This window comes from Panthera pardus, unplaced genomic scaffold (genome assembly GCF_024362965.1).
Source record: "Panthera pardus isolate Hobbes unplaced genomic scaffold, ASM2436296v1 HiC_scaffold_12, whole genome shotgun sequence".
In the NCBI taxonomy this organism is placed as follows: domain Eukaryota; kingdom Metazoa; phylum Chordata; class Mammalia; order Carnivora; family Felidae; genus Panthera; species Panthera pardus.
Window position 1 is genome coordinate 59,012,401 of NW_026526677.1, and position 27,736 is coordinate 59,040,136.

The 27,736-nt window shown below is 50.7% G+C and overlaps 1 protein-coding gene across 1 annotated transcript; it reads left to right on the forward strand.

The window, feature by feature from the left end:
- The first annotated feature begins 4,630 nt into the window (after positions 1-4,630).
- MOGAT2 (monoacylglycerol O-acyltransferase 2) lies at positions 4,631-25,883 on the forward strand. The gene is made up of 6 exons (XM_019449865.2): positions 4,631-4,801; positions 12,140-12,318; positions 21,200-21,404; positions 22,001-22,175; positions 22,814-23,013; positions 24,960-25,883. The coding sequence occupies exons 1-6, from the start codon at positions 4,711-4,713 to the stop codon at positions 25,112-25,114; spliced, it is 1,005 nt and encodes a 334-aa protein (XP_019305410.1). The 5' UTR covers positions 4,631-4,710; the 3' UTR covers positions 25,115-25,883.
- Positions 25,884-27,736: the final 1,853 nt, after the last annotated feature.

Here is a 27,736-nt window from a genome sequence, read left to right on the forward strand (position 1 = left end):
TCCCAAAATGGGGCTTGAACTCACAAACCATGAGATCATGACTTGAGCTGAAGTCAGTTGCTTAACCAACTGAGCCACCCAGGCATCCCTGCATACTGCTTTCTAAAAAATTGCTTAAATATCCATGTTATACTTACTATATAAGAAAAAAATTGGAAGTTTTTTTTTTTTTTAAAGGTTTGAAACAATCTATGGAGTATTGGGACTATCTGGTCCCTAAAGATTTGGCAAATTTCTCCTGTGAAACCATCAGAATGCAGAGTGTTTCGTGAGGAAATTCCTTGATAATTTTCTCTGTTTCTTTTATGGAAATTAATCTATTTAATCGTTCTATCTTTATTTAGGTCAGTTTGGTAAATTACATTTCCCCAGGAAACTATCAATTTCATCCAAGAATGCAAATTTATTTGCAATGAAGTTTGCACCATAGTTTCCTTTGAATTTCAAAATTTATTCTGTTCAATTATCTCTCCACTGTCCTTTCTCATTTTGTGCTTGTGTGGCTTATCCCTTTTCCTCTTGATTACATCAACTGGTAGTTTATTTCATTGATTTCTTTAGAAAACAAAAATTTTAATTTATTAATTAGATCTATTCTTTCTCTAATCTCTATTTCATTAATTTCTGCTTTTACCTTTATTTTCTGCCTTGTGTTTTCTTTTGGGTGTCTCTATTGCTATTTTACTAGATATTATGACCTGAGAACTTAATCCAGTTTTTCTTTCTTTCATTTTTATTCACATATGCATTTGTTCAAAATGAACTGTGAGTTCAACATTTTATGAACTGCAACGTTTTACGAGAGATTGTTTGGAACTTGTTAAGATAATTTGAAAATGTATATGGATGAGTGAAGGGGTGATCATAGCCTGGACAATTTTTTTTTTTAATGTTTATTTATTTTTGAGAGAGAGCACAAGTGGGTCAGGGGCAGAAAGAGGGGGAGACAGAGGATCTGAAGCGGGCTCTGTGCTGACAGCAGAGAGCCCAATGTGGGGCTCGAACTCACAAACCCGAGATCATGGCCTGAGCCAAAATCAAGAGTCAGATGCTTAACTGACTGAGCCACCCAGGCACCCCTAGCCTGGACACTTCTTAGATAGAAAAGCAAGAAGGAGACTCATGCTCCCAGAGATGAGAACTAACAGTTAACATGGTGTGGCACTGGCTGAGATGGATTCATTTATCGACGGGAGAGAACCAAAGCCCTGAGTCAGACCCGGAATGCTGTGGTACACACGACAGAGGTGATGCACTATACCATCGAGGAAAGGGGGGAGTGCTCAACAAATGGAACCGCAAAAGACGATCATCTATATGTTAAAAACCAAAAGTGGAACCTGACTCATACTGTGTAAGAATCCAGATGAATTAAGAACTTACACATGCAAAAGAAAACTTGAAATTCTTGGTAGGAGATACAGAGAGGAAGAGGTTTCCCAAATCACACCAAGCAATGTCCGTGGAATAAAAGACAGATAAGCACGGCTATTTTACAATTAAAAATGTTTGTTCATCAAATGACACTTTAAAAGACAAGCTAAATGTTGGGAGAAGAGATTCACGATATAGGCAACCAATAAAGGACTAGTAGCGTAAGTGCCTAATTTAAATTCAGACAAAACCCCCGAACAGTGCTGTAGAGAAATGGGCAAAAATTAAGAATGAGCTGTTTAAGGTGACTCGGTGGCTCAGTCGGTGGGGTGACCAACTCTTGATTTCAGTTCAGGTCACAATCTCACCAGTTGTGAGATGGAGCCTCACGTTGGGCTCTGTGCTGACAACACAGAGCCTGCTTGGGATTCTCCCTCTCCCTCTCTCTCTCTGCCCCTCACCTGGTCACATGCATGCTCCCCCTCACCCTCATTCTCTCTTCTCAAAAATAAATAAATAAACTTAAAGAAAAAAGAGCTTTTCCCAGAAGAGGAAAAGCCTACGAATAAAGGCATGTTTACCATTAGTGATCAGGAAATGCAAATCAAGACCACAACAAGATATCGCTTCACAACCCTAGCAGAAAATAATAATAATAATAAGTCTATTCGTACAAGGCTCAGAGAGGGTCTGCATCTATGAGATCTCTCACATATTCCCAGACTGTAAACGCATGCAATATTTTGGAAAATGGTTTGGCTCTACTCCCAAGCTTGAGTGTTCACAGACTCTTTGGCCCAGCCGTCCCTCTGGCTGTGCTGAGACTGTGGGAGGGTCAACCTGCATAGAGACAGAGGGACCAATAAGAAAGCTGGCGTCAGGGAGCCTGGGTGTCTCAGCCGGGTAAGCATCTGCTCTTGATTTCAACTCAGGTCCTGATCTCATTGTTCCTAGGTTTGAGCCCTGTGTTGGGCTCTGTGCTGACAACATGGAGCCTGCTTGCGAATCTCTCTCTCTCTCTCTCTCTCTCTCTCTCTCTCTCTCTCAAAATAAATAAACTAAAAAAAAAAGTCGGTGTCAGGTCGATCAAAGAGGCTGGCTGTGGGCGTGTAAAGCAGGTTTCTAATACAAGGCATACTGAAATCAACAAAAGACTACAACAAGAACTGCACAGAAAACAAAATCCAAATGGCCAATAAGCATATTACAATGTACTCAACCTTATTTGGCATTACAAAAATCCTATAACCTCTATGAAGTCCCTCCACTCACTCACTACAGTGGTTAAAAGGTTGAGGAGGATGTGAAGCAAGCAAGCATGTGGGGCTGTAGGAGAGGAGGTCTATACAACTGCCTTGGAAAACTAGTTGGCTTTATACCAGGAGACCCGGCATTCTATTCCCATGCACACATTCCACAGAAATATACACCAATGTGCACCAAAAGACAGGTACAAAAATACCCACACTACTGTACGAGATATAGAACAGTTGCTAAGAGAATAGATCCCAAGAGTCTTTATCACAAAGAAAAATTGTTTTCTTTCTGTTGTGTCTGTATGAGGGGATGGTTGATAATTAATCCTGTTGTGCTAATCATTTCACAATATATGTCAATCAAATCATCAGGCTGTGTACCTTAAACTTATACAATGATGCATAGCAGGTGTTTCTCAATAAAACTGGGTTGGAGGGGCGGAGACTGTCCAGAGCAGTACAACTCATCATATTCAGAAAACAGGTGACAACCTGAATGCCTCTCGGCAGGAAAACTGGATAAATTGTGGCATACACACCCAGTAAATCCTATATGGCCATGGGAACAAACATACTACAAATGCAATCTGGGGCCAAAGAAGGCAGTCCCCAAAGAGTATATCCTGTAAGATTCACTTTTCATGAAGTTCAAAATGAGATAAGGACCGTGGTGGCCTACAGGGAGGAGGAGAGTGGCTGGCCAAGGTGCTGATCGTGTTCCACTTTTTTGCTCAGAGTGGTAGTTCCGTAAGCGTGTTCACTTTGTGAAGGCATGTCACTCTGCCCAGGATCTGTGCATTTTACTGTACGTTTGATACACTTCAATTCAAAATGCAGGAGAGATTTAGGAGAATTGACCAATGGATGTGGATGGAGGGGGAGAGAACGAGTCTGGTGTGACTAAGGTTTTAGCATGAGGAGCCAAGTTCGTGGAGTTATCCTTTACTGAGATGGCAAAGAGGAGAGGAGAGGTTGGCGGGGGCGGGTAAGGAGAATTCAAGTTCAGTTTTAGACGTTCTATGATGGAGGCATCCGGCAGGCTCTCAAGTGAAGATGTCAAGTAGCCACCTAGATATTCAAGTCTGGAGCCCCAGGGGGAGAGCAGAGCTAGAGACGGAGATCTGAAAGCCTTCATTGTAAAGGTAGAATACAAGGCCACGAGGGTGGATGAGATCTCCAAGGGAGAGAGCGTAGAGAGGAGAGAGAAGGTCCAAGGACTGAGGGGGCAGGAAGGTGCTCAAACATGTCATCCGGTAAAGGATGAGAGCCACAAAGGAGACAAAGGAGCAGCCAGAGAGGCAGGAAGGAAACCAGGAGAGTGTGCCATCTACAGGCCAGGTGATTTCAAGGAGGAGGGAGTAATCAACCGTGTCTCAGTCTGCTGATGGGGTAAGAAGAGATCTGAGAATTGACCCTAGACTTAGCAACATGGAGGCCATTAGTGGACTTCTGTCGAGGACAGTTTCAGGGAATGGTGGCGTCTGAAGTATGGGGCGGACAGAGAGGGGGGCGAAGGTGTGGCCCGCAGACAGCTCTCCCAAGAGTTGTGCTGTGCAGGCAAGCTGAGAAATGAGGCAGAGGGGGAGGAGATGGTGGGGCCAAGGAATTTTTAGGTGAGCGCTATGACTGCACGTTTGTAGTGGGCGAGCCGTGGACATGACAGGAGAGAGAGGGGAGATAATTTCTGGAGCCAGCTCATCTGATACAGGAGGACAGGATTGCATTATTCTGCTTGGGGCAATCACCTTCCAAGTGAAGGGTAAGATTCGAACAAGCAGAGAGAAATCAGCAGCAGATAAGGCCCTGCCTGAGGAGGCAACTATCCTGGATAAGGCTGACACACTTCCTTTTTTTTTCCCCTCCCTTTAGCTAGACCCAGGGCAGGTGGATTCAAAGGTTTCTCCTCGGAAACAAGTCCTGGCCAGAGGCCTTGAGGCTGGGTGGGGTTGGGAAGGGCACACCCCTCCTCCCACCCCCCTACAAATGCTTACGCAACCTTCAGTGGCAACAAAAACCAGCCGGTGTCTCAGATACGACAGCAGTGCTCAGAGAAGCCTCTGGAGCCGGCGGAGGAGCCAGCATGGTGGAGTTTGCACCCCTGTTCGTGCCATGGGAGCGCCGGCTGCAGACCTTCATGGTCGTGCAGTGGGTCTTCTCCTTCCTGGCCCTGGGTAAGGAGAGATGGGCTGGGGGCTGGGAGACCACAGGCATCTGCCGCTTCGGGCGCACACAGTGCATCGATGGTGAAAAGACATCCATTCGAAAGGGGGCTTTGCTGTGCTCAGAGCCCCTGCCCGAAAAGTCCCCCGCCTGGAGGCTTTGGAGGGCGTGGCAGGGTGTGGGGATAGGGTGGGGTAGAAGCCATCACCTGTGGCTTCCGGCAGGTTACCGTGCTTTCCTGGGGTGGGGGTTCCACCTACTTTAGTACCGGGACAGAGACCCTGCCTCAGGCGGCCTGGTGGTGTGGGGAAGGATCTAGGTGATTGTGGGAAATTTCCAGGCTCCTCAGAGGGAATGGGTTTCTTTCCTTCCTTTCAGAGAGGAGGACACTGAGACTGGCAGGTGGGGAAAGAGAAGGGAACAAGGAAAGGACCCAGGGGACTGAGCGGGGTCCCAGACAAGCCTGGGTCAGACTCTGGCTGGGCAACCGAGCATCCGCGTGACCTCACTGGACCCATGCCTGACCTCTGCGGGCCTCTACTGCATCAGCTGTAGAATGGGAATACCAAAGCTGCCCTTGCCAGGCTGCTGTGGGGTGAAGTGAAGAACGTGCTTGCTCTGCCCAGCACACATCTGGTCCAACCTCTGGGCTGGGATCCCACGGGAAACATGCGTAGGTTCCCCTACCCACCCTACCCCCACGGTGAGCACGTTGATCGTGGCCAGGGAGACCACACTTGCCCCAACTCCCCTCTGCTGAAGAGGACATTTCTGAGGAAGGCCCAGGGCCGAGCATGGGAAGAGAGTGACTGGGGGCATGTGGGATTCTTCACCTCCTCTGCCAGCGCGAGACTGGGCAGGCACGGCTTCCCCAACGGCTGGTGTCCAGCCTGTGCATTGATGCAAGGTGTTACAATATGGGCATACTCTGTACAGGTTGGTCAACAGCCCCCACACACCCCCAGCCCCCTCTACACACACCCCCACACACCCACACATACCAGGTGCTCCTGCAGAACCCCCTCACGATTCTGCAGCTGAAGGAATCACCCCCAGAAAAGCATGCCCTCCAGCACCTTACATCGCTTACAATTCATCTGTGTCTCCGTGCCAAGCGTAAACATGAAATATCCCTGGTTATCGCCGGTACACAGAGGAGCAGAGAAAGCAAGTACCCTAACTGCCCAAAGTTGTAGGGCCTGAGTCCCGGGCTCCTTCCAGGCCAAAGGAAGAAAGGGAAGGAGGAGCAGAGAGAGGGGAGAGGGGAGAGGGCAGAGGGCGTGGGAGCAGGTGAGGCTAAGAGACTAAAGGGCAGATAGAGCCTGGGGAAGGAGGCCCAGCCCAGGGCATGCTACAGGTTTGCTGGCTCCTGGACAAAGGTCACCGGGGGCCCAGAGGTGGGCTGTGGCCTAGGGATCACACAGAATGAGGTTCATCATGCACATGTCTCGCGTGAGCTTTGTGAGCGTGATTGGGTTTGTCCTTGCCGCTGCACCCACCTTGCCTCCGTCCCCCAGCCCTGCAGGCCTGGGAAGTAGAAGCCTGGGAATGTCAGGAGCAGCACAGAGAGGTCAAGTAGCCCTGGGCCTGGAGGACTAGAGGGAGGACAGCTGAGAAAGGGGATCTGGGCTCACTGGTGCTAGAACAAGAAGGTTTTACCGTATCCCTTTTCCTGGGGGCAAAGGGGAGCTTCAGAAGGGCTTTAGGTAGGGGAGTGACAAGGTCTAATCTGCATGCCAAAGGACCCTGTGGCTGCACGGTGGATGTATCTACAGTTTGGATTATGGGAGAATGGACTGATGGCTGGAGCAATCACTGCCTACATCAGGGGTCACCACATTATGGCCCATGGGCCAAATCCAACCCACTGACTGTTTTTGTATTTGTAAAGTTTATGAGCTAAGAAAGATTTTTACATTTTTAAACAGTTGCATTTTAAATGGTTAGATCCCTATGTGATAGCCTCCAAGTTGCCTCTTGAGTCTCAAAGTCTAAAATATTTGTAACCTGTCCCTTCAAAAAAAAGATTGCCCACCCTGGTCTAGGGAGGCTGGCAGTGGGTGGAGAGAAATGGCCCCATTCAGAGCTACCTAGGAGATGGGTCCACAGGACAGGATTGAAAGGCTGGCCCGAGAGTAAAGGCTTCCGGTGGAGGAGTAAAGACTATGCACATTTACTGAATAGCAGGTAGATGTTGGTGTCAGAGGAGACATTCTGGGGAATGGCAGAAGCCAGAGAAGTGGCCAGAGAAGTCAACTAGGACTTGGCACTAAGGACTCAGGGCCAACAGCCGAATACCTCCCAAGTGGGTAACTTTATTACTGTTCCCTTTCCTCTCCTCTATAACTCACCCAGGAAGGTAAGCGCCATTCAAACAGCTCGTCTGTGTCCTCAGCGGCAATTCCTACTCCTACAAGAGTCAAGAGTCGGAGTCCGTGAATATTTGTTGAGTGAATAAATGGGAGCATGATGCTGCCAAAATGGTAGAGTTGAATCCTAGGTTCCATCCTCCCAGCTTGCTGTGTGACCTTAACCAATTGGCGTACCCTCTCTGGACCTTCGTAAAGTCAGGTTTAAAATGTTTCCTCTCAGAGTCGTGAGGATTAAGTGAAAGAAAGTGTCTCCCTTCCTAAGTGACCTGTAGCCTGGAGGTTTGTCTGCTGAGAGGAGTTGAAGGGTGAGCTGAGGGTGAGGGGGATGGTGGGTGTCGGGGAGATCTTTCTGGTCCATTGCCAATGCCCTGTGTGTTTTATCTTAACGTCTTTTTCTGACCACAAAACTGATACGTGCTATTGTAAAACATTCAAACATAATAATGTGTGTCCTAAAAGCAATAGACTTCCCCAAATCCTACCCTCCAGATAGCCACCATTAGCCATTTGTTTTTATTCTCTCAAGCTGGTTTTTATTTTATTTATTTTTTTTAACATTTATTCACTTTTTGAGACACACACACACACACACACACACACACACACAGAGACGCATGAGTGCAAGAGAGGGGCAGAGAGAGAGAGGGAGAGAGAGAATCCCAAGCAGGCTCCCTGTTGTCAGCACAGAGCCCCACGAGGGACTCAAACTCACCAACCATGAGATCATGACCTTAGCAGAAGCGGGCCGCTTAACTGACGAAGCCACCCAGGAGCCCCTCTCAAGCTGGTTTTCTTAAAGTGGGAGACACCTACAGAGACTTCTGATTTTGCCCAAGGGGAGAGGGGCCTAGCTGGGGTTCTTAAACTTTTTTTCCCCATTAAAAACTTTTAGTGTGGAAAAGGAAATAAATAAAATTTAACTCAAGCCCCTTGCCATCCTTGTCCTTCCTCCAGAGCTGTGGGCTCCTTTTCTCCTCTACGCGTGTGCAGCCATATATAAGTGCCAATGTTCTTTTTCATATAAACGGTGGCATTTTATTCCCACTCTGCTACAACTTTCTCTTTCAAAGTTGTTATTAAAAAATATATAAGGGGCACTTGGGTGGCTCAGTCAGTTAAGCGTCCGACTCTTGATTTTGGCTCAGGTCATGATCTCTCATGGCTTGGTGAGTTAGAGCTCCATGTCGGGCTCTGTGCTGATGGCACAGAGCCTGCTTGGGATTCTCTCTCTCTCTCTCTCTCTCTCTCCCTCCCTCCCTCCCTCTCTCTCTCTCTCCCTCCCTCCCTCTCTCTCTCTCTCTGGCCCTCCCCAGCTCATACTCTCTGTCTCTCTCAAAATACATAAGTAAACTTAAAACAAAAAATATTTAAGACAAACAGGTGACCAACCCACAAGCACTTAATGGTCCTTTCCCACCCCCTCCAGGAACCGCAAGGCCTAGGTGAGGATACAGCACTGTTGAGGCAGAAACTGGCCCGCAGGTCTGGGAATGTGCGGGACGTGGGAGGGAGAGGCTGACCATGAGAGCAGTGACTCAGGGCTACCATTTCTTCTAGTTTTCTTTTCCTTTTTTAAAAACATTTGCTCTTTTCATCTTTTTTTTTTTTTAACGTTTATTTATTTTGAGAGAGAGAGAGACAGAGCATGAACGGGGGAGGGGCAGAGAGAGAGGGAGACAGAACCGGAAGCAGGCTCCAGGCTCTGAGCCATCAGCCCAGAGCCCGACGCGGGGCTCGAACTCAGGGACCGCGAGATCCTGACCTGAGCGAAGTCGGACGCTTAACCGACTGAGCCACCCAGGCGCCCCTCATCTTTTTTTTTTTTAATGTTCATTTAATTGTGAGAGACAGAACATGACCAAGTGCATGTGGGGAAGGGGCAGAGGGAGGGGGGGCACAAATCCGAAGCAGGCTCCAGGCTCTGAGCTGTCAGCACAGAGTGCCACGTGGGGCTCGAACTCAACAAACCGAGAGATCATGACCTGAGCCAAAGCCGGACGCTTAACCGACTGAGCCACCCAGGCGCCCCTCTTCTAGTTTTTCAAGACATAGCAGATGCCAGGGTTTGTACGTGAGGCCTCCCCATTTTTCATTATTAGTAACCAGTTTAATAATATTTTAAAGGGAAAAGGTGGAAGGAACCCAAGTGTCCATTGGTCCACTGACAGATGAATGGAATAAACAAAATGTGATATATACATGCAACGGTATATTTTCCAGCCAAAAAAGGGAGGGCCATTCTGACACATGCTGCTACAACATGGATAACGCGAATGACCGTCAGGACGTTATGCTCAGTGAAATAAGCCAGTCGCAAAAAGACAAACACCTCATGATTCTTCTCATAGGAGGTTCCTAGAATAGTCCAATTTGTAGAGACCGAAAATCAAACGGCAGCTGGCAGGGAATGGGGGAGGGGCACGGGGAGTCAGTGTTGAACGGGTACAGCGGTTCAGTTTGGGAAGATGAAGAGGTCTGGAGCTGGGCAGTAGGGATGGCTGCTCAACGATGTGAATGAACTCATCGCCACTGAACTGTGAGCTTAGACACGGTTAAGGCGACCAACTTTATGTTACGCATCTTTTAACCTCAATAACAATTTTTTTTGGCTTAACTTTATTTTTTATTGTTTAAAATTTACATCCTAATTAGTTAGTATATAGCGAAGCGATGATTTCGGTAGATTCCTTAGTGCCCCTGACCCATTTAGCCTATCCCCCCTCCCACAACCCCTCCAACAACCCTCAGTTTGTTCTCCATATTTATGAGTCTCTTCTGTCCCCCTCCCTGTTTTTATATTATTTTTTGTTTCCCTTCCCTTATGTTCATCTGTTTTGTCTCTTAAAGTCCTCATAGGAGTGAAGTCATATGATGTTTGTCTTTCTCTGACTAATTTCACTTAGCATAACACCCTCCAGTTCCATCCACGTAGTTGCAAATGGCAAGATTTCGTTCTTTTGGATTGCCGAGTAATACTCCATTGTATATATATACCACATTTTCTTTATCCATTCGTCCATCGATGGACATTTGGGCTCTTTCCATACTTTGGCTATTGTTGATAGTGCTGCTATAAACATGGGGGTGCATGTGCCCCTTTGAAAGAGCACACCTGTATCCCTTGGATAAATACCTGGTAGTGCAATTGCTGGGTTATAGGGTAGTTCTATTTTTAGTTTTTTGAGAAACCTCCATACTGTTTTCCAGAATGGCTGCCCCAGTTTGCATTCCCCCCAGCAGTGCAAAAGGGTTCCTCTTTGTCTGCATCCTCGCCAACATCTGTTGTTGCCTGAGTTGTTAATGTTAGCCATTCTGACAGGTGTGAGGTGGTATCTCATTGTGGTTTTGATTTGTATTTCCCTGATGATGATGATGATGTTGAGCATTTTTTCACGTGTCGGTTGGCCATCTGGATGTCTTTGGAGAAGGGTCTATTCATGTCTTTTGCCCATTTCTTCACGGGATTCTTTATTTTTTGGGTGTTGAGTTTGAGAAGTTCTTTGTAGATTCTGGATACTAACCCTTTATCGGATATGTCATTTGCAAATATCTTCTCCCATTCTGTCGGTTGCCTTTTAGTTTTGCTGATTGTTTCCTTTGCTGTGCAGAAGCTTTTTATTTTGATGAGGTCCCAGGAGTTATTTTTGCTTTTGTTTCCCTTGCCTCTGGAGACCTGTTGAGTAAGAAATTGCTGCGGGCAAGATCAAAGAGGTTTTTGCCTGCTTTCTCCTCGAGCATTTTGATGGCTTCCTGTCAACCTCAATAACAATTTAAAAGACAAAGTGCCCGGGTGCAACGAGGGCAGGACTTTGTGTCTGTCATTCACGGCTCTACCACCAGCACTGGCATGTCGGAGGTGCTCTGTGTAAAGTGAACATCTGTGAGCCCCAATTCTACGTCGTCTGGGCTTATGAATTTTACCACTGTTTGGACTGGGTCAAAAGTCCCCACCTCCAGGAAACCTGCCACGAGTGACAGGCCCCATCTGCCTTACTTTCAAGCAGAATATACAACAGGAAGCCGACCTTCTTTAAGAGGATAAGTGCACGGTGTTGAGTAGAGGAAATGGGAAGGGGAAGGAGCCATATTCCCTGGGAATATTCTTTCCATCAGCATCAGATGAGGGATGGCCCACAGACCAGCTGCCCCTGAGATGAAGCTGGGATTCTAGCCTATGGCAAGGGATTCGGAACTGTAGGTCAGAGGGGGAATTCCTCGCTGGGCCTGGTCCAGCCAGGGCTTGGCCTCTTTCTCTCTCCCTCCTTCACCAGGAAAGGCACCGCAAGCGGAGGAATCAGCATGACCAAAAGCTAAGGGATTGAAAGAGCTGAGTGAGCTGTAGGAACACAGCAGGTCGTGTGGCCAGAGCATTGGGGGTGCGTGTGGTTGAGGTGGGGCTGGAGCAGGAGGCAGGTAGGGCCAGCTCACGCGGAGCTTGAATGCCAGGCTGAGCTGGCTGGGCAGTGCCTCCGGTTATGGGAAAGCCATGAAAGGGCTTCAATAAGAGAAGCATCTGGCCAGCTGTATCTGTGGGAAAATAGGGCAGAGGGCCAACAGAAAGAAGGCTGGGCAGAGAAAAAGTGTCTCCGTTTTCTCCAAGGTCCCAGGAGATGGAAACTAGAAAGAAATAACCCAATCAGTTGTCCAGCAAGCATTGAGCACCTGGTGAATGCAGACTATTTTACTGGGGAGAAGGAGGGAGGGAGAGAGGGAAGACCAGGGTCCGGGACCCAGTACAGTGGGAAAAGTGAGTTTTGAAGTTCAGACTGGCTAGGGTTCAAATCTGTGCTCCCAGCGTGACATTGGCAGGTGCATTTCCTCCTTGAAGGAGTGGGAAGCCTATCTCTTCCTCCCGGGGCCACGGGCTGGACAGGTTCGTGCTGCTAGTGCTGGGCGTATGGGCGGACTCAGCGTGGACAGTCTCACGTCCTTCCTCTCAGACCTCTGACCACTGATGGCTCCTGCTTCCCTCCCCAGCCCAGATCTGTGTTGTCATCTTCGTGGGCCTCCTGTTCACAAGATTCTGGTTGTTCAGTGTCCTGTATGCGACCTGGTGGTACCTGGACCGAGAAAAGCCACGGCAGGGGGGCAGGTCCTTCCAAGCAATAAGGCGCTGCTTCTTGTGGAAGTACATGAGGGACTATTTCCCTGTCTCGGTGAGTACTGGGACTGGATGGAGCATGGCCATGTCGGTGGTGGAAGCATGGTCCTGTGTGCAGGGAGTAGAATACTGGGCGGGGAGGTTGGGGCTTATTTGGCCATGCCACTGTGTGGCCTAGGGAAGAGTCCAGTTTCTCTCTGGCCATGGTTTCCCATCTGCGGGGATGTGGGGCCAATGTGAGGAATGATGAGTGTACAGGGTTGGAAGGCGCTCTGTGGGGCATATAGTGTGGCACACATATGTATCTTATAGGTGTAAACCCCGCGGCAGTCAGGTATGGGGGTGAATGTAATAAACTCAAGGTCCTAAGAGACCATCTAGCCCCACATCTCATCAGATGAGGAGGACAGTCTGAGAGAGACAAAGGTGTGACCAATGCCACTCAACAAATTCTTGAGCAAGGTCTTGCCCTATTCGGAACCTCAGTTTCCCCAGGAAGCTTCCTCAGGAAGCAGACTGAGCCCTCCTACTCTGAGCGCTTTTGAATCTCTCACTGTGACTCAGGGCATCTCATGCCATTGTGGGTACTCGACCCTGGACTCAAATGTCAGTCCTGAGTCAAACAGACCCTGGGATTTAACAGACCCCTTGGCTCCTTTTACCGAATCCCAGATAGACTAAACCCTCAGATATAAGCAGCTGGGCAGAGATGGCTTATTGGCCAAATGGGACAGGGTAGGAAGGCAGTGGGGACACAGAGAGGTGCCAGGCAGGGTCAGCTGGCCGTTCCCTGGAAACAGAGAAGAAAGGCACAGAGTGTGGCCTCTGGAGCTGGACAGACTAGGTCTTAATACCAGTCTGCCACAAACCAGCTGCGACCTTGGTGAGTTTCACAGCCTCTCTTAGCCTCAGTTTCGTCATATGTAAAGGGATAATGCCATACATCACTGAGTTGGATGGATTCACTGAGATGTCAGGAAAGCACCTTGTAGGTTCTCAGTAAACTAGGAGCTAGTGTTATTTTACTAAGTCAGTGGGGACTCTGGGGAAGCTTGCACGTGCTGTGGAGGACTCTGACAGCCCAGAGCTCTACTGTTCTGACCTTCACACCTGCCTGGCTTCTCCCACCCCATCCTGGAGCCCCGCCTCCTCCTGTCCCTGCTGGAATTAGGTCCCCAGCTTGTAAAGGGCAGGGAGGGGGAGGGGAGGGAAAACACAGGCTCACAGAGGTTAAACAACTCACTGACTCATGGGCACTCAGCATGGGACTCAGGGCTGCTGCCTTGCTCCCTTCTTACAGTCCTGGGGCCCGGCAAGGACTAGCAAAAGCAGGGCAAAAGCTGGGATACAGAAGCCCCTAGCACCACAGTAAGCAGGGCCTCCTGGGCAAAGGGCAAGGGTGGGACAGGGCAGGGCAGGGCAAGACAGCAGGGCAGGAGCTGGGCAGAGGGCAGGAAGTTGAGTGGCAGGGATTTCTACCCTCATGAGGAGTGATAGCTGTTGAAGGGCAGAGTGAATGGGCAGTGCTGAGGCTAACCTGAGGGTCCACATTGGGGGAGGTCTTCCCATATTTGCTTCCTCTGCACGGTGCCCTCCCAAGATCTTGTCAGCGTAGACAAGCAGGGTCTGTGCCTATCCCCTCCACTGCCCTTCCTGATCCTCCCCCAGCCAGGCAGCCCTCGAGGAGGGTCTTTCAACCTCGGCACTATTGACACTGGTGGGACGCTGCCCTGATTTGCCACAGTTCGTTCCACTGTAGTGTTTCAGGATTGCTGCCCACGGGCCGGCCTGGTGCGTCACCCCTGCAGAGCGTGAGCAGTACCGCCAGGTGGCCAGCAGAGGGCGAGATGGCATGCGCTTTGACTTCGCCTGTCCTAGGCTGGGAGCCTGCAGGGGTGGGGCTGGGGCCTGCAGATTCGCTTCGCCACCTCCTCCCGGGAGACCTTCCCACTCTTCCACACACCTTTACAGCGCAGGCCCCGCGGAGATCTTGGGGTGGCCGGAGGGTAGGGAGCTTCAGCTCTGCCGCAGCTCTGCCGCAGCTCTCCCGCATTAACAAGCCTCCGCGCTGCGCTGTCAAATGCGAGTGGGTTTCTGAGCTTCTGTCAGTTCTCCGTGTGATTTTATGGACTAGCGTCTAGTGATGGAATTTCGAGCAAGATTAGGAACGCTGTTTCTGGGCCTTGCAGCTTTCTACACTCGTGCTAGAGGCTTCCTAAAGAGCCAATGATGAAGAATCGGGCAATGTTTTGCAGAGGAGGCGCCGATCCCACCTCATGCCGAAAACCAGCCCCAAAGCTGGGTTTCCCCTGTGAAGATTTCATCACCCCAGAGCAAACACTGTCTGCACAGGCCCAGGCCTGAGGGGTGGAGTGCTGTGGCCGGGCGGTGACCTGGTGTCAGGAAATGCTGCAGGCTGGGGACAGTGCGGAACACCTCCTCACCCACACCTGGGACATCCCTCGGTTCCTCCACAGCCCTGCAGGCATCACTAGGGACTTCGTGCCCCACCTCCCAGCCCGGCCCCCTCCCAGCATACTGGGGTCTCTTAACCTGGTAGGTAGCCAGCCACCTGCCCAGGACAGATCTCCAGCTTACACTTGGACGGGGTGACACTTCCTCCTGCTGGTGGCTCCTTTCATCATGGGAGGGCTCTGCCTGTGACAGGGTCTTCCTACACCAGAGACCTGCGCCCGTCCTCAGGACCCTCCCAGGAGTCTTACCTCTGCCTTGGGTACAGCTCTCCCCTCAGCCCTAGGGCTGCCCTGCAGGGAGGGATGAGGGGTTCCCTTCCTGCTCACTTCCGGTCCTTGCTATCCCCTCCACCCACCCCTGCTCCCAGCCCGCAGCTCTCAGGAGGCTTTCTGCCCCTGGGCACGTGGACATTTGACACGGAATGATTGTTGTAGGTGTGTCCGTATTGGGGGGGAGGGGTCTGTCTTCATCCCTGGCCTCTCCCCACTGGATGGCAGTAGCACTCCCCTCTCCCCGTTGTGACAACCAAAAATGTCTGTAGACGTTACCACATGTCCCCTGGTGGGGTAGGGGAACTGGCCCCAGTTGAGAGCTGCTGCTCTGAAGCTTGGGGTCTGACTCCAAACTCCTCCGGGTCTCACCCTTCTCTCCTCCCCCACTCACTACCTAAATCCTAACCAATCATTTCTTTTATCTGGGCTTTGCTTCCGCCGACGCCCCCTACCGTCCATCCTGCACACAGCAGCCATGATACTCACAAAACGTTAAAACACAGCGGGGACTCCCACGACGCCGAAAATCAAATCTAATTTTTGCCTGGCCTGCAAAAATTAGACTCTGGGTCCCTGGACTCTGGACCCATGCTCACGCCTCACCTGCCCCCTTTGCTGTCAGCTCTCCAGGCATGAGCTGTGTCACTTGGGCCGGTGCCGTCACCTGAAGTGCACCCCTTGACCCCGTTAACCCCCACCACCTTTCGCTTGGGGACTCCTACAAGGCGGCAGAGCCCACAGCTTACACACACAGAGCCAGGCTGCTTGTGTTAAGATCTTGCCTCTGCGACTTTACTAGCTATGTGACCTAGAACAAGTGGATTGACCTTGTGTCTCAGTTTGCTCGTCTGTAAAATGGAGCCGTTGCCACCAGTACTTCCCTTGCAGAGTGAACAGGAGATGGAGAAAGCAGGTGTCCTGAGGTGCCTGACGCACAGTAGGTGCTGGGAATGCGCACCGCCTGGGGCACTCTTTCCAGCTCTCTGTGCTTGGTGCGTCCTGCATATCCTTGATGGTAAAACATATGGGTATTTTATGTACCACTAAGAAAAAAATTCTTCCAATTAAAATTGTCAAATCCATCTTGATAGCATAATGTTAAGATGTGAAAAAAAGGTGCTTCTCAGAACTGAGGGAATATAGCTGCAGATGTCAATGGGTGTCTGTTCTGTCTGCTCAGTGCTCAGTGAGGTCAGGGTGGAGAACTCACCAACTAAGGGGGGGGGGGGTGGTGGTGGTGGCTCAAAGCCTTTCTTTTCATCTGGCCATGATGGGAGGAGGCAGGCAAGGACCCAGTCTCCCTGCCCCCCCCCCCATACACGCATGCGTGTGCACAGCCAATGGCCTAAAGCTGGAAGGGGATTCCTTTGGTTTAAAGCTGTGATTCTCAAACTCTGATATATGGCAGAATCCTCTGGGAAATCTGCCACAAATGAGATGCCCAAGGCCAGAGCCAGATTACTGAACCAAACCTTGCTTGCCCTGCATTTTTAAACTGCCAAGCAATCAAGGTACATATATAGGTCATGAACAGGTTCTCCAGGGCCTGGACCTAGTTGCCGATGGAGGAACCACCTTCTCCTGAAGCTAACCGCCTGGACATTCCAAGTTTGACTAAAAAGGAAAAGACCCCAGAGATAGTCCTGAGTCTCCAGGTAGCTCTCTGTGTCTGGAACAAAGACTTCCCGGCCTGCTGCTCTGGTGCTCTGTGCGGGAGACAGCAGAACTGAACTCAGGTCATCCGTGTGGCTTTGGGCAGGTCACTTACCCCTCTGCATCTCAGTTTGCGCAACCATCAAATGGAGGCTCTCACACTGCAGCCGACCTCCCGAGGGCCACGGTCACACAGGCTAGTGGTGTGGGTGATCTGTGAACCGTAAAGGGGCCATCAGGACAGTGGGTTCTTGAGGCATTTGGGTCACCCCAAGAGTGTAAGAAGGCATGAGGGCATTTGTTGAGAGATGGGAGTGGGCAGACAGGGCAGAGACACAGCCCTCGTGGTCCTCTTTCCCACCCACGGTCCAGATGCCCTCTCCTTGAGATGCCTCTCTCATCCCGCAGGGCTGTGGTCTTCTAGGCAAGGGTCTTGGGGTTCAAAGTAGTGACACCCCTGGGAGAATTGAAAACATGTTCACACAAAGACTAATGTGCAAGTGTTCGTGCCTACGTTATTTGTAATGGCCAAAAGATGGAAATCATTTCAATGTCTGTCGAGTGATCAATGAACAACAAATATGGTATATCCATGCAATGGAATAGTATTCAATCGTAAAAAGGAATGAAGTACTGATATATGCTTCAACATGGATGGACCTTGAAGACATTCTGCTAAAGTGAAAGAAGACAGACACAAAAAGCCATATTGTGTGGTTCCGTGTGCAGGAAGCGCCCAGAATAGGCAAATACACACATAGGCAGTAGGCAATAAGCACATAGACACAGAAAGCAGGTTAGTGGTTACCAGGGGCTACAGTATGGGGAGTGACTGCTAATGGGTACGGGGTTTCTCTTTGGGGTGTTGAAAATGCTCTGGAATTATATAGGGGTGATGGTTGTTCACTTCTGAAGGATACTAAAACCGCTGAATTGCACACTTCAGAAAAGGTGAATTTTATGGTAATTATATACATACATATATATATATATATAATTTTAACATGCCCCAGAGTCTAGCACCCTGGCCGTCCCATTCTCCAGCCACTGCCTGGTACGCAGCCTGCCATGACACGCACCCGGAGAAGCCCTTCCCCAGACACCCATCTGTCTTTGCTTAGTCCCACTTCTTCCTTAAGAGAACTGAGGGAGCAAGGCAGAGAACGCAGCGCTTTATAAACCTTCCCCTCTCTGTTTACCTCACCCGAACCCAGTAGCAACGCTGCCAGGGAGGCATTATCACTGTCTTGGGGGATAGAGAGGAAACTGAGGCATGGGGAGTGCAGGGGCCTGGCAAAGGTCATGTGAGCTGGCAGCAGAACCGGGCCTTCCTTCTGAGGCTGCATCAGCCTCCTCTATTCATGTGTTCATTCTTCCTTCATTCCAGTCTTTCTGGAGCATCGCCTCTGTTCCAGACCCATACTTGGGTCAGGTGAGGCATCAGACAGGTGGTCTCAATCTCAAGACCCTCACAGACCCTACGGCCCAGCAATTGCACTACTAGGCATTTATCCACGGGATACAGGTGCGCTGTTTCAAAGGGACACATGCGCCCCCATGTTTATAGCAGCACTATCGACAATAGCCCAAGTATGGAAAGAGCCCAAATGTTCGATGGATGAATGGATAAAGAAGATGTGGTATATATATACACAATGGAGTGTTACTCGACAATCAAAAAGAATGAAATCTTGCCATCTGCAACTATGTGGATGGAACTGGAGGGTATTATGCTAAGTGAAATTGGTCAGTCAGAGAAAGGCAAATATCATGTGACTTCATTCCTAGGAGGACTTTAAGAGACAAAACAGATGAACATAAGGGAAGGGAAGCAAAACAAATATAATGAACATAAAGGAAGGAAAGCAAAAATAATATAAAAACAGGGAGGGGGACAAAACATAAGAGACTCTTAAATATAGAGAACAAACTGAGGGTTACTGGAGGGGGTGTGGGAGGGGGGATGGGCTAAATGGGGAAGGGACACTAAGGAATCTACTCCCGAAATCACTGTTGCACCATATGCTAACCGACTTGGATGTAAATTAAAAAATAAATAAATTTTAAAAAATAAAAATAAATAGATCAAATAAAATAAAAATAATAAAAAGACCCTCACAGCGAGGGAGTGACACCACTTGGGCCCAGGGGACAGATAGAAGAGGTTAGCGCAGAAAAACAGCAGTAGAGACTATGTCTAGGGAGGTGCAGATCAGGCCTCGGTAGACAGTGACAACCCATCAGTGCACAGCAACCCACCAGGTCACGCACACGTAACTGCACGTGCAAGTATTGGCACGCACGTCTAGACACAGGCGCTCACATTCACCAGGATGTGTCTCAACACACAAAGCCTTCTTTATCAAGGATGATCCTTCTTTCTTTCGTTGATTCATTTGTTTTGTTCATTCATACATTCATCGTTCATTTAAAATAAGTCATACGTTCTTGTTCAGAATTCCGAAGGGACAAAAGGGTGTATGGTAAAGGGTCCTCCCCCCCACCTCAATTCTCATTTCCTCCCTTCCCTCCCCAGAGGCAACTGCGTCGACCAGCTTTTGTCCACACGCAAGCAAGCGCGTGCCCCCTCTGCCAGCCCGGTCAGCGGCGTTGTGCACGCACCGTCTTGCCCGTTGCTCTGTCCTGACGAGGGATTGTGGCCACCTTCCCCTGCCAGGCCAGGGAGACCTTCGCCATACTTCCCTAGGGCTGCAGAGGGGCAAACGTTTCACAATTTGTCTGAACGGGCCCTGTCGGTGGACATTGGAGGGGATGCGGGGTTGATGACGGTACAAAAAAAAAGATGCCGTGGTTAATATCATTCTGCGCAAGCACAAGCAATTCCCCAGTGGTGGAGTTGCTAGGGTAAAAGGTCAATTACACTTTGTGGTTGTGATAGCTATTGCCAAATCGCCTTCATGGAGGTTGTACAAAATTGCCTTCCCGCTGGCTGAGAAGGAATTCATGTGCTGGTGCTTCCGTGAGGGGAGCCAGGTATGTGTGTAGGGAAACACCACCAGATGGGTGCCTGTGCAAGCACCTTTCTCACTGAGAATAGCCAGAGATTTCTCTGTTCCATCTTTATTTTCATATCCAGCAAGTCTTCACTGCGTGAGTGGAAGGGGTTTGTCTTCGTACGGGAGGCAATGGTCTCCCCAGCTGTGGTCCCTGCAGCCTTTCTGCAAAGCGTCAGTGGGTAACTGGGGGCCATACTGGGCAGGAGGGTGGGTTACAGAAACCAAGTGCAGGAGAATCTGGGGCTGTTCAGCCTCGATGGGGCGGACAGGCTCAGATCCCCATTGCTGCCCATCACTGCCCCCCCTCCCCACCCTGCACCAAGTCCCTCCAGGCTCCAAGAAAAGGTAGCCAGGCCTCCTGGACCACAAAGGCAGCAACAAGAATCCTCAGGGAGTCACCTGCCGCAAGTTTTAGCTTGGTGACAGGGTGAACTTTCACCCTGGCAAAGCTGACCCAGAGTGGAAAGGACTGCCCCGCGACCAGGAGTGCAGATTGCAGGGACTGGCCAGTCCTATCAGAGACCCTCCTGCCAGGGGCTTGGGGCATGGGCCAGGGACCTCAAGAGCCTTCAAACTCTGATGCCTGTGGCTCCAGGGTGCAGGACCGTGTAAAGGGTGGGCCTGCGGGTCCTGGCAGGGTGGGGAAGGGATTGCCCCCATCCACACACACACACACACACACACACACACACAGTCACTGCCCACCGCAGCAATCTTTGCAGACTGAGCCATGGAGCAGCCTGTCCAGTAATGGGCTGAGAGCAGCATTTGTTACCTCACTTCCTGCCCTTCACCCTCACCCCACTTCATCTTGGAGCCGCTAAGGACAACAGCTCTCCTCTCCCAAGTCAATGTGCAATGACTCGTGGTCCCTGCTCCCTGCTCTATGCTGCCGGCCTGACCAGACTCTGGCAAGTTGCTGGCCAGCAGAGCCCAGGGCTGGGAAAAGAGCGTGATGAAGTGGCGATGGAGGTCTGGCGTCAGGGGAGCAGGGAGCCACAGGGAGACACTTGCTTTGTCCAGAAGGGTAAAGAGGACTAGGGCCAGCCTCCTGGACTGCATGCTCTTTCAACCACTCCTGCTATACCTTGCGAATGCTCACTCCCAGGTCTTCAGTGCCAATTTTTCTTATATTGAGATTTGTGGAAATGGGCCTTTTGCAGCAGGCTGGTGCCCCCGTGTGTCCCTCTGATGCCTTCGAATTATATCTGGTCCTATAGTAATCTTGGTAATTCCAGGACACCAACAGACTCGAGCTTCTCAGCAGTCCTGGGAGGAAGGCAGGCTGAATGGAAGGAAGGCTAAATGTCCCCATTTTACAGATGAAGACCCCGAGAGGGAAGCAATTTGTCCGAAGCCAGCAGTGAATCTGAGACGGTATCATTGGGTGCCTTCACACATCATATCTCGATCTTCTTAAGAGCCTGAGGCTCAGAGAGGGGGAGTGACACTGATGAGTGGCACAGTCGGGGTCGGCACACAGGTCCAGCTCTGGCTCACCAGGTTGCTGTCCTTGCAGCTGGTCAAGACCGCCGAGCTGGACCCCTCCCGGAACTACCTTGCTGGCTTCCACCCCCACGGGGTCCTGGCTGCTGGAGCCTTTGTCAACCTGTGCACCGAGAGCACAGGCTTCCCTTCGCTCTTCCCTGGCATCCGCCCCCATCTGATGATGCTGACCCTGTGGTTCCGGGTCCCCTTCTTCAGGGATTACATCATGTCGGGGGGTGAGTCTTTACACCCTGGGGTAGTCCAAGAGGATGAGGCTGGAGGCATGGGAAGAGGCATTGTGGCAAGGGTGCCAACCGTTCTGTGCTTTTTTTTTGGTAATGTTTATTTATTTTTGAGAGAGAGAGAGAGAAACAGGGACAGAGACAGAGCACGAGCAAGGATGGGCAGAGAGAGAGGGAGACACAGAATCCGAAGCAGGCTCCAGGCTCCGAGTTGTCAGCACAGAGTCTGACGCAGGGCTCAAACTCCCTAACGGTGAGATCATGACCTGAGCCGAAGTCCGATGCTAAACCGACTGAGCGCCCAGGCGCCCCAACGGTTCTGTACTTCTTACAAGAACATGGGCAATAGAAGAAGGTGGCTAGACCCAAGGAAGTACTTCCCACAGCACCATGTGGGGCCGTGAGCTTGGCGAGGGTGTCAGGAAAAGGGAGAGAACTCAGTTCCAGTCCTCAGGGAACTCCAAGCTGGAGTGGGTGGGGTGGGGACCCAGGCCTCTGTGGCCACTTTTGGTGATCCCTTTCGTGGCTCACATCCACTTGACAATCCCTGTCCCCTTGCCCCATACCTGACCACCTTCTTCTCTTTCCAGGGCTGGTCACATCAGACAAGGAGAGCGCTGCTCACATTCTCAACAGGAAAGAAGGTGGCAATCTGCTGGCCATCATCATAGGGGGTGCCCAGGAGGCACTGAATGCCAGGCCCGGGGCCTATACGCTGTTGTTGCGGAACCGCAAGGGCTTCGTCAGACTCGCCCTGATGCACGGGTATCTGGGAAGAGGGCTCTCCATTCAGCTGGAGATGGGCAAGGATTAGATTTGGGCGGGAAGACAGCAGAGACTAATGCAGATTGTATTGGGACGGGGAGAGTCTTAGTCCCTTTATAATGAAGATTCTATCTTGGGGAGATCCGTACTATGTCGTGCCTAAATACCCAGAAAAGATTTCAGAAGACAAGTGTGGTGATCAAAGGGACTAGGTGGGAAGGGATATATTTGCCCGAAGCTGGCACGAGATCTGATATCTATGGGATCTGGGAAAATGGAGTTTGGGGCATATCACAGAGCTCTTCTACTTCGAAGCGTCTTTGAAGAATACAAGTTAGCTGGAGCCGGAGAGAGGTTTTCTACAAAGTCCACAGATGTTTTATATCTGGGAGGACTCTCTGAAGCATTCCGGTCTATCTGTCCTGTTACAACTGGGAGATTGTGGCCCTGAGAGGGCCCAGGACCTGCCCGAATTCAGAAAGCAAAGCTACGGCAGGTCTGGTAGGCAACTCAGGCTTCCCACTCCTGGCCCAGGGCTCTGTCCTCTGCTCCAATTCCTGGTCACCGGGTCCAGGCAGGAAGCTAGCTGGGGTCTTCTTTAGGGCCTTCCACATGTAGTCTCTCTTGTCTCCCTCCAGGGCTGCTCTCGTGCCGATCTTCTCCTTCGGGGAGAATGAACTATTTGACCAGGTCGAGAATTCTCCCGGCTCCTGGTTGCGCTGCATCCAGGACCGGCTGCAGAAGATCATGGGTATCTCCCTCCCGCTCTTCCATGGCCGTGGCGTCTTCCAGTACAGCTTTGGTCTTATACCCTACCGCCAGCCCATCACCACCGTGGGTGAGCTGAGAGCCAGGCTGGTGGGGGGGGGGGGGGACAGGGGTCGGCTCCAGGGAAAGGGACCTGGACTATGTGCTGCAAGGGGGACATGGAGATGGCTCAGACACATTGTCGCCCTCATGGAACTCACATTCTAGACTGGGAAACACACACGCAAGCAGACAACCCTAATACAGGGCACTTTGGGATGGGAACCATAACAGAGGCACAAAGAACAGTAGTCACTACTGATTACAGGGTACCTGCTGCGTGCCAGGCACTGCACTGGCTTCCTGACCTGCAGCAGCTCAATTTAGCCTAAGAGCCTTCCAGGTAGGGACTATTATCCCTATTTCACTCGTGGCAAACTGAGGCTCAGAGAGGTTAAGTAACTTCCAAAAGATCACACTGCCTTTGAGTAACAAAATTGAGGACTGAATGGGGACCTATTTGACTATTACGCTAGAGAAGAAGAGTTTAATTCTGACCCAGAGGATCTAATAGGGCTCATTGGAGAAGGTGAATTTAGGAAAGAGCATCTCAAGTCTGTTAGAATTGTGTAGAGTAGCAATCAATAGGCTTGGGTTAGAGCCTGAGGGATTTTCCCGTAAATAATGGGCATGAGCCTTAATGCATGGACTCAGCCCTACTTTTTCAGCAATTTGGACTCCTCATTTGCTCTCTTCTTGGATCCCAACCAGATCCCTCTGAGAAAGCCTATTGAGAGAGGTCCATTCCTCTTTATCCATCCATTTATTTGTTAGTTGAGAACAGACTTGGTGAATCCCCTCCACCATGACTTTTCCTGTTTTATTGTGGCAATATTTTCATGCGTGTTAATACCGCTTCTGCCTCTGGGGCACCTGAGTGCCTCAGTCAGTTAAGCATCTGACTTCCGCTCAGGTAATGTTATCTTTTGTAGTTGGTAAGTTCGAGCCCTGCATCGGGCTCCATGCTGACTTCTTCAGGCTCTGGAGCCTTCTTCAGATTCTGTGCCTCCCTGTCTCTCTGCCCCTCCCTTGTTCATACTCTCTCTCTCAAAAATAAATAAATATTAAAGAAAAATTTTTTAAAGGTTAAAAAAAATCCTGCTGCTGCCTCCAGAGCTATTCCCAAAAGGAAAAGTCAAGGGAGCTACCTTCCCAGCCAGGAAGAACCAGAGGAAGAGGTTAGTTAGGGCTTCTTGATTTCTCCCTAGAACAAAGGGGGCATTACAGGCCTGGGGGCGGTGGGGGGGGGGGGCGGTAAGAATTGCTGTCTGGGCAGTTGGCCCACCTCACCCGAGAGCTACAGGCACCTCTTTTTCTCTTTTTAATGTTTATTTATATTTGAGAGAGAGAGAGAGAGAGAGCAGGGGAGGGACAGAGAGGTGGAGACAGAATCCAAGCAGGCTTTAGGCTCTGAGCTGTCAGCACTGAGCCGGATAAGGGGCTCGAACCCACAAGCCAGAAGATCATGATCTGAGCTGAAGTTGGACGCCCAACCGACTGAGCCACCCAGGCGCCCCGAACTACAGGCGCTTCTAATCATGACATCTTGGGCTCCCCAAACAGTATAGCCTGAAAATTAAGAGCATATCCCTGGGATTTAAAAACTAGAACTGTTTCTTCCTGGCTGTGTGGCCTTGAACAAGTTACTTAACCTCTCGGAGCCTCGTTGCCTCCCCTGTCAACCGGGAATAGTAAGAGTTTCTATCCCCAGAGGGTTGTTATGAGGATTAGAGCTAATGCACGGAAAGTGCCTGGCACATTACAGAGCACATTGCAATGCCAGTTGGTATGGTTACTGAGTCAGAATCTTGGAGTTGCTATAACATCTTTGAATCCATCACCCAAAACAGGGCTGAGAGGGACGGCAGTAAGAGCAGTTTCCTGCAGAGATGACCATGGGGGTGGGCACCTGCCCCAAGGTCCCCTGCAACCCCGTGGCTCCTGCTCTGGGCCAGCACCCACATTTGTGTCTTGCAGTGGGAAAGCCCATAGAGGTGCAGAAGACGCTGCATCCCTCGCAGGAGGAGGTGGACAAGCTTCACCGGCGCTACATCAAGGAGCTGTGTGACCTCTTCGAAGCCCACAAGCTCAAGTACAACGTCCCCGTGGACCAGCACTTGGAGTTCTGCTGAGGGCCTCCCCAGAGGCCAGGGCTGGCGTTAGGGAGCCCAGCTGGAGGTGCTGCGATCTGAGAAGGCTTCCTGGAGGTGTCCGTTGAGCACACGGTCACAGCCTTCCCAAACTTCTGCAAATCCAACCATGCCAGGCCCTAAGTCCAGCTGCCAGTTCGGGCGTCGCTGGTTTGCACTCCCGCTGCCAAGCCGCAGCGAGCCTCCCTCTCCTTGGCCTCCTCCTCTGTGAATGGGAGAGAGGGCTGGAAGAGAGTGATTTCTGAGGTCTCTATCCCCGGTTATAATGTCACTCAATAGGCAGAGAAAGAGAACGGCAACCAGGTTTTCCTTCCTCTACCTTGAGTAACAGCACAAAAGAAGCCCCAGGCTCCAGCCCTGTCTCCTACAGGGTCCCTCATCCTGCACCCTACATGTTCCGTCTCCTCCCTCCCTGAGCCAGAGAGGAGGAGGTGGCCTTGAGGCCTCCGCACTCATGCCAGGCCCCTGTGAGTTTCTGGGTCCTCTGCACTGTAGACTGGCAGCCACAGGGGCCCGAAAGGTGGATGAGGAGAACCGTGCTCTGTCACTGGCTATATGACAGTGGGCAGACCTCTTCACCCTCCCTCTAAGCCTCAGTTTCCCTGACTGACTGAGATGAACCCTGAGTCTAAGCTCTGACATTACATAGGCAGAGAGCTCCATGAGGCACCTCTTACTCATTCACGGTCATTTCAGCCCCTGACCTTGACACAGAAAGGTGGGAGGTCTCCATAAATGTCAGTTCAACAAATCCTGTTGCAGCCTTCTTCTGTTCCTCCCCATCCCCCAACAAAGAGGGCTGGTCAAAGCCTCTCTTCCCTGCCTGGCCCTGTGGCCCTATCTCATCTTCCCAGAAGGCGGATCAGATTGAGCCAGATAATGCCATGTTGACTCCTCCTTCCTGATCCGATGGCCCCAAGCTTACCACCCCTGGGCCTGTTCTGTTGGGCAAGACAGTGAGAGGCTAGGTTAAGACACAGGGCAGACCAACATGGAGAATAAAGACCAGACGCAAGGGGTGCTTGTCTGTGTGTGTCGGCCCAGTGGGTGACATGGGGACTGATGTGCTGATGGGAAGAATTCTGGATTCCTGGGTTTGGGACATACGTCAGTAGTGAAGAACAGGATGCCCAGGGTGAGGACCCTACTTGTGACTCCTCCCTCCCCCTCCAGCAGGGAAGCAGGATCCTTTCCCTCCTGGAGCAACTCATTCCAGTAACTACAACATGGGGGACATCTGAGAGGTATAAATTTGGGTTTAAATCCTGGCCCATCCCTTCTTAGTGACCCTGGGCAAGTCATGTCATTTCCAAACCCCAATTGTGCCATCTGAGAAATGAAGCTATAAGCATAGTAAGATCATATTTCGAGTCACATAAGCCACTCCACATCATGTCTGGAATGATGTAAGTTAGGACCCAGGTGATCAACGTACCCAGTGTCCCAGGAAGGTGCCTGTTATCCCATGAGGCAGTATGCTAGAAGGGTCACAAGGCAGGTGGGAACAAAGAGCAGTGGTGTTCAGAGGAGGGAGTGATGGTTTTCAGCCAGAAAGAGGTAGTGACAGGTGGGCAGGGCCACGAGGGAAGGGCAAGGTTTTGCAAAGGAGATAAGTACTCACCCATTGTAGGTTCTCTATTGCTGTATGGTGGGCTATGTCCAAACTGAATGGCTGAAGAAGCGAGGAGTTATTATTTTCCACAATCCTGTGGGTTGGCCAGGCTCCATGCAGCTGCGTTCCGCGGGGGGCTGGGCCCACTGGGGGGCTGGCTGAGGTGGGCACGGGGCCCCTCCCCATACTGATGGGTCTTCAGCATTCAGTCGTGGCTGGATTTTGGAAGAATGAGAGCAAGGCTGCAAAATCTCTTAAGTCCTGGGCTGAGCAACGTGCACAGTCGCTTCATCGTATTCTGTTGATCAACGCAATTCATGAGGTGCCCCCCCCCACTAGTTTCAGGGGTGAGGAATAGACTCTACCTCCGCCTGGGAGGAACATCAATGTCACAATACGAAAGGCTGGAGTTTGGAGAAGGGATTCTGTGGCCATCTTTGCAAACAATCTACCAAACAGTTGTAAATGAAAGCCTGCAGCAGAATTTCTGCCTTCTGCCACAAGTCTGAAGTTGGCTGTGTGCGGGTGACAAGAGCTGTAGTTCGTCCCCAGGGCCCCAGCTCAGCCTCTGCCTCTTGCCCCAATCTGTCCTCAGTTACTAGCCATGGAGAGCTGTCTAAAACACAAATCTGGCTGTGTCAACCCCTACTCAATTCCCTTCTGTGGCTCTCCATTGTTCGTAGAGTTTGTATCAGCCTGGATCCCAACAGGGACCAGATGGCATGCTGAAGGCAGGATAATTTAAGGAGGGTTTGATGAGGGAACAATCTTCTGAGATGCATGGGAAACCACACAGGATGGGCAGTTACACGAACTGGTAGAGTGCAGTGTGTCACATACAGGGGCCATCTTTGGTCAGGGATCACGGGCCTGGCAGGTGACCCTGCAGGGCAGGAGCCAGGAGTGGGCATTCCCACCTTCCTCTCTCCCTCCCTCTTCTGCCAAGGTTCCTTATTGCCCAAACCCAACTGCAAGCTGGAGGGCACAATGGC

Excerpts from the sequence above, each read along its gene's own strand:
- MOGAT2 (XM_019449865.2), top strand. The coding sequence starts at position 4,711 with ATGGTGGAGTTTGCACCCCTGTTCGTGCCATGGGAGCGCCGGCTGCAG. Across the intron at positions 12,319-21,199 it reads GGGACTATTTCCCTGTCTCG|CTGGTCAAGACCGCCGAGCT; the intron begins GTGAGTACTGGG and ends CTGTCCTTGCAG. Across the intron at positions 21,405-22,000 it reads GGATTACATCATGTCGGGGG|GGCTGGTCACATCAGACAAG; the intron begins GTGAGTCTTTAC and ends TTCTCTTTCCAG.